Source organism: Pyxicephalus adspersus, chromosome 2, assembly GCF_032062135.1.
Source record: "Pyxicephalus adspersus chromosome 2, UCB_Pads_2.0, whole genome shotgun sequence".
NCBI lineage: Eukaryota > Metazoa > Chordata > Amphibia > Anura > Pyxicephalidae > Pyxicephalus > Pyxicephalus adspersus.
In genome coordinates, this window is record NC_092859.1 from 46,700,920 (window position 1) to 46,710,949 (window position 10,030).

Consider the following 10,030-nt stretch of genomic DNA (forward strand, 5'->3'; position numbering starts at 1 on the left):
ACAACATCATATTTGTCTTTACTTTCATGATCCAAGGCTCCATTTACGGTAACAGCACAAACTCCCAAAATGGCTTGATTAAATATGAAAGGTGTATGGTCAGAAATATAACAGTTTACTTTTCCATTGGTTCCTGAATCCCTATCATGTATATTATTGATAGCAACTGTTGTCCCTTGAGGAGAATCCTCTGGTACCGGAACTAACAATGACGTTACTGCCATTTCTGGAAAATTGTCATTAACAACTATATCAGTCAATAAAACTTTGCAATGTCCAACCATTAGATGACCCCCATTATCAATAGTGTCAGTTTGAATTTCATACATATTTGTTGCTTCAAAGTCTAAATCACCTTTTACTCTAATTTCCCCTGTGTTTTTATCTAAACTAAAAATTTTACTAATCTCTTTCATTCTCATTCTGGAATTCATAAAATATTTCTCCATTTTTTCCTTGGTCCAAATCTGTGGCATTAAACACCAAAAATTATTTTCCAGCATTTTATGTTACACTGGTCTGATAAAATGGCTGATCGAAGGAAGGAGCATTATCATTAACATCTTCAACAGTAACAATCACTTGGGTTGTACCACTTAATCTTGGCTTACCACCATCATAAGCTATTAGAGTTAGATTGTGAACTGACTGCTTTTCTCTGTCCAGGGATTTATTTAATACAAGCTCTAACGACCTGATCTGGTTCATGTGTTTTTGAAAATCTAATGTGAAACATTCACTGGCACTGAGCTCATAGTTTGTAATAAAATTTGTTCCAAGGTCTAAATCTGCAGCTTTCTGAAGAGGAAAACGAGATCCTGCAGATCTAAGCTCCGATATTACAAGGTTGTATTCTTTAGAGGAAAAAACTGGACCATTGTCATTTATATATTCTATTTCAACATCTACATGATACATCTGAACAGGCTTATCTACAATGACCTGCAGAGAAACAATACAGAATGGTGTATTTGGGCATAACATTTCCCTGTCTATTGTCTCTTTAACAAACAAAATACCATTCTACAGATAGAGGAAATATGTAACTTTCTGGAATTAATCTCACCTAAATCTAGTCCCAAATCCTGTGCAATTCTTCCAACAAATGTGCCATGTTTGGATTCCTCTGGGATATTGTAATGCAGCTGACTCAATACCACATCCCAAGACATTTGGAGCAATTAGAAAACTACCAACCTTCTTCCTGCTTAATATTCCAGGTTTGTTTTTATCATTTCTTAAATTTATCAATGATGAAGGCGATATCTTTTCCAAAAAAATAAGGCATTCACTCTGACTGAAAATCCATGTTGCGGAAAGGAAATTCTATCGTGGCCGATTCTTACAGCATATTGAACTAGGAGCAATGGAGAGTTGAATTTTCATTTAATTTGATAGCACATATTGGTAGACAGTGACATCTAGTGCTTGATTTCAATATTGCATAGCATGAAAACAATGGAAGTAATTTTTTTTTTTTCATTTAATTTTCTGTTACATATTAGTAAAGTATAGCATACATTATTAAAATTAAATTTGAAAGTACAGTATAACTTTATTTACACATAAAAAACCTATTCACTGAGAAAAACAAAGAAACTTGTCTCAGGATGAGCCCTGAAAGTGTTAAGTAATCCTCCAGACAGCAGACTGTGTTTTAAAAATATTGGCAAGAATGCACAATATGTTGAAACAGAAGTTAAACTTTATTTACACTAAAATTTACTTTAAATTCCAAGCACTTGGATCAAATATTTTACTGTATCCTTTTATCACAGCTAATCGTGCAAAATAAAAAAAAGGTGACATGAACTAATTCATGATATTATTTGTTGCATATCTTTTTACACTTCTATACTTGAAATCATTTTACAATTAAATACATGTTTTCACTAAACCACAACCGAATTTACTTATCTGAATTTTTTATAGCAGTTTAAAAATCACTGCTTTTTACAAACATTAAATAAAACTTTATTTTTAAATAAAAAATATTTAGCAGTATGTGTGTTTGTGTGTGTTATACACTTTTTAAACCTTTTGTATTCAATGAAAATAGCTTCTGAATTGAGTTTTTTATACATTATAAATTTTATAAATATCAAGAAGTCTTACCATGTTCGAAATGAGTTATGTGTTTTAATATGTATATTTGTTTTATTTCTTCATTCATTGAAATAAAATTCCATACAGTTTAACTTTTAGCAATGTAAAAGTAACATTTTGCCCACAGTCCTTAATAGTAAGACTTATAAAAATAATTTACACAATATAAATAATTGAAATATGCTGTTTAAAGTAACAAATAATACACATGATTAGCATATATAGGAACTATGCAATGATAACCACTAGGTCCAATTTTTAAACTGCTGTTCTAAACATGAGTATTAGTAAACAGGGCACAAATGATTTAATCTTGATCAAAATACCAAAACTATAATTATACAAATAAACCAACAACAAAGCCTATTTAAATATAATAATAATATTATTAATAAATAAAAGTGATGAACATAAGGCCAATAGAAAGTGTCCTTCACTGTGATAAAAACCTATAATAAATTTATAAGCAATATGATTTTCAGCAAAACTAGCCAGTCAATTTTTAACTAATATCAACCTAAAACACATGTCAAGATTACAAATACAGCGCGGGGGAATAAGTATTTACCATGTTAACATTTTTCAAATGGGGTTATTGACATGAAATTTACAACAGATGTTGGTAACAACCCTGGAAATCCACACATACAAAGAAATCAAAACAAATAAAGTCATATGTTAAGTAATGTGTAATAATGTGGAATGGTACTGGGAATAAGTATTGAACACATGAAGAAAGTGAGACAAAAAAGACATGGTAAGCCAAGAAACCTGCTGAAATTTGTCAGTGTTCAAAAAACAATCTTTCCTCCTATCAGTGCAAATTTTTAATGCAATGAACTTATGACCATAGTAAAGATGGATCATTGACACTGCATATGCATGGTAGCGAGGCACCAAATCAAATTTTGCTTTATCATTTGTTACTTTTAATATAATATAATAATAATAATATAATATAAAAATGTGTTGCATACTAAAATACAACAAAAAGGGCTTTAAAGAAACCTCAAATAATACATTGCATTTGTTCATATGTTGTGGTCCAAGTCATGTGACGCTAGACATTGGACCCCAGCCCCACTTTAGTTAAAGGATTTAAATGGAGTGTATCTCTTCTGTCTAGAAGTTAATTTTAATAAGCAGCTAATAGCTAAGTAATAATTGAATTGGAAATGGTCAACTCTTGTAAACCTGTAAATTCTTTTATTTATTTTTCTTGTTTTTATTCATCTTTTTTTATTGGTTGTTATGCTTACAATTTTTTTTATGTCACTGCATTTACACATACATGTGTTTGTTTCTTTGATATTTTTATTTGATAATAAGTGCACCCAAATCAACTTTAGTCAAATTATCACAAAACAGTCGGCAAATAAAATACCAGAGTCACCAGAGTTAAAATAACATTTGTAGCAATTAATGGATTTTATAGTTACCATTAATAAAGGATGTAAAATCAAAAAACTTTATTTACATAATCAGCTAAAACATACTTTAAAATACTGTATACATTCTCTGACTCCAAGTATAATATACTAGGTTAATCCTTCAGTGTTGCGTTATATCACCACCAGATATGTTCAAGCTTCCAAATTATGGTTATCAAAGACAAATAACTTTACACAAAGGATGCTCACTACTCAAAGTAGTAGTACTATGTACTAGAGCAAACAATTAGGTACTTGTGATTCTATACCATTTGATATGAGTTATGTCCAGTAATATGGACATTTTAAATAATTTGGCAAAATGCCTAGCAATATCCAAATTTTCCATGTCCTGTAAATCACAAATGTACGTATTATAGAGAGTGTCTTAAACAGACATTGAGAACATATTTATTTCCAGGGAAAATTTATAGAAATTGGAGATAATGCATTCACTATACTATAATGGTAAGCATTTGATACCATTTTCTGTTTTCTTACATGAGCACTGGGAAGTAATGAATTCTATCAAATATAACAAGCTGTGTTTAAAAGCAGATTTCTTAATCCTAGTAGATGTACAAACCGATGTTGGTTTACCGTAGTGCCACATTGTTTTCAGAAACTGATTATTAAATATATTTAGCTGATATACAATTTTATAGCAGTCTGTGAAAAAGCGGTATCATTTAATAATTTTTTTTTTTCAATTAGAGATATTAACTCATAAAACAAAGTTGTTTATTTACTAAAGAAGAGAGAAGAGAAGAAAGAGAAGAGAGAAGAGAAGAGCTTATTCACTATTTATGAACAGTTCAGCTCTCAAACAACATTTGCAAAATAAGTTTACTATAAATGTTCATTCTAAGATTGCTCAAGTGCATTCATACATAAGGAATAAAATATGTCCCTAATAGAAAATAATAGTGGTTGTTAAAAAAAAAATCCATGTTAGCAAACCACTTCTTCTCTAGTCAGTCAACAAAGGGATTGCAGAATTCTAAATGGTAACAGTTTTCAAACTGTAACCAAATCAGATGGTTTTATGTGCATAAAGCATTTTGTTTTTATTATGTAGCAATTGGTTCCTTCGGACAATAATTATATATTAAATTGTAGAAATGAACTAAAAAAAAATATTTTTAGTAGACTATTTAAATTCATATTTAATAACTAAACATATCTAATTAAATTTTAAACTAATTTAAAACATTTAAATTATTTCAAAGAAAGGCACAACCTACACACGGGTTTACACCTAGAAACCAAACGATTAACTTAAATCTAAATAATAAGTATACTTTTGTACAGTTATTTTAAAATCTACACCACAGTACTTGCCTAATAATTTAGATATTCTTGTATACCACATGGATGTGTAGAAATATAACAAAGTATTTTATATGATTTATTTATTTTTAAATGTATGATGCCATAGCTGAATTATTAGCATTGTTGAGTTAAGATACATGGGGGCTGATTTATTAAAGCTCTACAAGGCTTGAGAAGATACACTTTCTCCAGTGAAGTTGGGTGATCCAGGAAACTTGGAATGGATTTCTTAAAAGTAATTTGCTATTTGTTAGCAATTGTTTTGAATCCTTAACCAGATCCATTCAAGGTTTGTTGTTATCACCCAGCTTCACTGATGAAAGTGTATTCTCTCCAGCTTTAGAGAGCTTTAATAAATAAAAATAAAAAAATGGTATTTTCATACTTGATCATGTAGTTACATATTATTTTTTTCAATTTCTTTATAAGAAATCTATATTTGAATTTGTCCTTTACTCACCTGATGTTTCTTGAATTATGCAAATTACTTGCAACACAAATATACACCTTTAGTATTTTAGAAGCCTCATGAGTACAATTCACAAATATATTTGAGTTGTTGGGAAGCGATTTATTTACGCAACTTACATTTTAAATTGTTGTCTTTTTACATTTCTTGCTACATAAATACACAACCCTTTACATTCCTGGATTTATACCCATACACATTTTTATTTGTGGCATGACTAAAAAGTAATATGGTATTTTGAGTTTGAATGCCCATAGGTGTGTGGGAGGTGTTAGACATATTTAAAAAAAAAAAAGATTGATAAAAAACTGGATTTATAAATAAGTGGCACCTTACCTGATATGAAGAAATTTGCAAAAGATTTTGTGGATTTGCATCTTCATTATTTGCCTGCTGAGAACTATTTGGTGTAAATACGATCAAGTCATTCTTATTTTGCTGCGAGTTAGAGCATATCCTATATTGAGTGTGTTGTGAATACATCCAACTACCTCCTGTGTTGGAACAAATCTTGTAACTTTCTTTAAGGTCATTCACCTCATCTCTATATTTTTGCCATCTTAGAATAGTGAAAGCAATTAATGTAATGAGAAATATGCTTGACAATACACAAATGGCAACAACCAAGTAAACATTTGAGTTAGACAATTCTTCATCACTGTATTTTGACTCATTATTCATAAGCTTGATTTCTTCACCATCTTCTACGAAAAAGATGACAATTTGTGTAACAGTAGTCATGACTGGGTTTCCATGATCTTGGGCAACTACAACTAATCGATATTCATCAATATCTGAATCTAATAATGCACGTTTTAGACTGATATCTCCGGTTCTTTCAGAAATAACAAACGGTGTTTTTACTGATGGCTCCTTAAGAGTGTAAGATACCCATGCATTATATCCAGAATCTATATCTATAGCTCTCAATTTAGTAACAAGATGCCCAGGCTGTGCTGATTTTGGAGTTTTAATTGGCATTTGAAAATATGATGGAAATGTAGGTGTGTTGTCATTTATATCCTCAATAAATATATTTAGTGTTAATTCAGAACTTAATGGTGGCAGACCAGCATCTGAGGCCTTAATATGGCACTGAAAATATGTGACTTGCTCATGATCAAATGACACCAATGCAAATACTTTGCCATTCTCTGGGTTGATAGAAATATAGGAAGATATAGGGATCCTATCAATAGTGCTCTCTATTACTGAATATGTGATGAAGGAATTCTGGTAAACATCTGGGTCAGAGGCTGACACTGTGTAAATATGAGATCCTGGTGGGTTATTTTCCTTGATGAAGATAGTATCAGCAGGCAGTAGGAACATAGGCGCATTATCATTCACATCACTTATAGAAACTTTTATAGTTTTTGAAATTGAAAGTGATGGATGACCTTCATCTCTTGCTGTAATTATAACTTCATATTCACTTGTTACTTCTCTATTCAGCGGTCGATTCACAGTCAATGAAAAATCTCCCATAAATGCTGGATTAATTTTGAAGGGGGAACTATCAGAAAGTTGGCACTGGACTTTGCCATTGGATCCAGAATCTTTGTCATGAACACTAATTATGGCAACTGTTGTCCCTTGTGGGGAATCCTCAGGAACAGGAACTGATAATGATGTCACTGTCATTTCTGGGGGATTGTCATTTACATCAATAACAGTTACTAAAATTTTGCTGTGTCCAACCATTGGGTGATCTCCTTTATCAGTTGCATCAACTTGAACTTCATACATTTTAGTTTTTTCAAAGTCTATTTCACCATTTACTCTTATGTCTCCAGTATGTGGATCTAAAGTGAAAATCTTGCTCACTTCCTCCAACACCATGTTACTAAATTTATATACTATTTCAGCATTTGTTCCTTGATCTGAATCTGTTGCATTCAACGTAAAAACTAAAGATCCTTTAGGGGCATTTTCAATCACACTAGCTTGATAAAAAGGTTGATCAAAAGAGGGGGCATTATCATTAACATCTTCCACATCAATAATTATTTGTGTTGTGCCACTCAGTCTTGGCTTGCCCCCATCATAGGCTGTCAGTGTAAGATTGTGAACTGACTGCTTTTCTCTGTCTAGAGATTTCTTTAACACAAGCTCCAATGACCTGATTTGATTCATGAATTTCTGAAAATCCAATGTGAAAAAATCACTGGCACTAAGCTCATAATTTGTAATAGAATGTGTTCCTAGATCTGGATCAAAAGCTCCTTTTAAAGGAAAGTGAGATCCTGCAGGTCTGAGCTCTGATATCAATAGATTTGTCACAGTAGAAGAGAATTTGGGGCTATTGTCATTTATATCTTCTATTTCTACATCTACACGATACATCTGTACAGGCTTATCCACTATAACCTGCAGAGGAATTATGCAGAATGGTGTATCTGTGCACAGCAGCTCCCTGTCCATTGTCTCTTTCACAAACAGAATTCCATTCTGCAGATTCACCTGGAAATATTCTTTCTCATCTCTAGAGACAACACGTAACATTCTGGAATTAATCTCACCTAAATCCAGTCCGAGATCCTGTGCAATTCTTCCAACAAAAGTGCCGTGTTTGGATTCCTCTGGGATGATATAATGCAGCTGACTCAGGATCACATCCCAAGACATTTGTAACAAAATATAGTGGACCAACCTGCTTCTTGCTTGATAGCTTTGTCTCATGAGCATTTCTTGAATTCACGGATATTAAAGAAGGTAGTTTCTTCAGTAAATAAGGCATTCACTCCCAGAGATTATCCAAAAGAGTGAAAGAAAAATGTGTCATGGCCGAAACCCTTACAACAAGATGTTCAGCAGGGTGCATTGATGCTTTGAATTTACATTACCCAGTTGCAATAAGTTGGTCTACTATGACATCTAGTGCCTTTTTATCATACTGCATGTTATTTAAAAAAACACTACAATAATGAGTACCATAGATAAATCACTTTAGGTGTTAAAACTGCTAGGTTTTTTTTTAAATGTAATCTAAATCCAAAATAATAACAGGTGTTGGAAAGATGCTGTCTGTTAAGATTTTTTTAATCAGTGATATTTATGTGCTATAGCTAGAAAAGGTTTCATAAATATGTCCCATGAGTAAAGCATTACACCATATATACATTGGTCCTGATTTAATAAAGCACTCCAAGACTGGAGAAGATATATATACGTTCATCAGTAAACCTGGGTGATCCAGCAAACATGGAATGGATCTAGCCCAGGAAAATTAAATTTAATTTGCTACCAAATAGGAAATTACTTTTAAGACATCCATTCCTGGCAGATGTTGGGAAGGAACAAGTAATCAAATTAATATTGACAATTTTTCCTATTTCCTCATTTTAAATTTGTTGATAAATGACAAAATATAGGTGACATACTATTATTAGGCAGAGTGTAAATTATTTTTGCCTTTTGAGCATGGCTTCACTAAAGTACTTTTATGTCAAATCACATTTGCTAAAATATATCTAAAAAGTACAGTACTTGTTACATGATAAGATCAATACTAAGCACAATTTATGCTATCTATGTATCTATGATCTACCTGGATTTACCCTAATTGTTTATTAGTTCACAGCATTTCCATTTTAGAACCTAGTCTATTCCAGGAAAACTTAAAATGCAATTCAAGTATACTGAATAATCATTGGCAAAAAAATACACTTTTAGTACTAGCAATAAGTGATGTCACTCTACACAAAGCTCCCTGCAAATAGCTATAGATCGGTACAAGCTTCACACAGTGGTTCAGAGCACTGTTTACCCTAAAAAGTCACTGTCATCAGATAATTCTTCTCAGGCTTCCCACAAACCTGAAACATTTGAAGGCACCAAACTTCATCCATCACTATTCAGGATAGTGATGGGTATTAAGATGTTTAATTGTGGTTTTATTAAGAGATTTGAATTGTAGATCCTAGCATGCTTTTCAATGTTTTTTCCATCTACTCTGGAGACCCTGAAAGCCCTAATTTAATTACTGAAACACAATATTTTGCATTGAGGCCCAGTAAATAGCAAAATAGTATTACACCATTGAATGCCTGGGGCTGTATATCTGATTACAAAAAGGGTCTTGACAGAATATATATTTCATTTCCACATAGCAATGTTCCCTTCTCATTTGGTACGTGTCTGGATATAATATAAACTCCAGGGAAAATTTTTAACTAAAAACATAAAATAAAATTTATATTTGCTTGTTTGGTAGTTATTGGGTACTCTAATATTGGGGTTTGTGAATTTGAACACATAGGTCTGCATGTCTGTTGTGGTCATTATTAAAGGATCTTACTCCACCTGCTAAATGTAAATGTCTAAATTAGTCTTGATATTAGAATTCTGTTTAATCTGTGCTGCTACAAAGATACCTAGTAGAGGAACCTAAATCACAAAGATGAAAAATACTATTAGTATACTAAGTCTATTTTACCTTTCACATGGATTTCTCCTGAATGTTTATCAAGATTAAAAACTATGCTCACTTCCTCCATGCTAATAAATTCATACACTATTTCCCTATTCTTTGCCTGATCTTGATCTGTAGCATTTAACTTATGCACAAGAGATCCCTTTAGAGCATTTTCTTTTTTTTTATTATTAACATTTTTTATTCTTTTTATTTAAACACGACAAGAATACAATATACATTTAATACACAATACTCACATTTAAGTGTACATTTAGT

The 10,030-nt window shown here is 31.7% G+C and overlaps 1 protein-coding gene across 1 annotated transcript in view; it reads right to left on the minus strand.

Moving 5' to 3' along the window:
• Nucleotides 1–8,149, minus strand: part of LOC140323517 (protocadherin alpha-C2-like) — a 182,380-nt gene extending 174,231 nt beyond the window's left edge. The window contains exon 1 of the mRNA XM_072400674.1: nucleotides 5,674–8,149. Within this exon, the coding sequence (XP_072256775.1) occupies nucleotides 5,674–8,025 (2,352 nt within the window). The 5' untranslated portion in view covers nucleotides 8,026–8,149. The remainder of the gene's footprint in view (nucleotides 1–5,673) is intronic.
• Nucleotides 8,150–10,030: the final 1,881 nt, after the last annotated feature.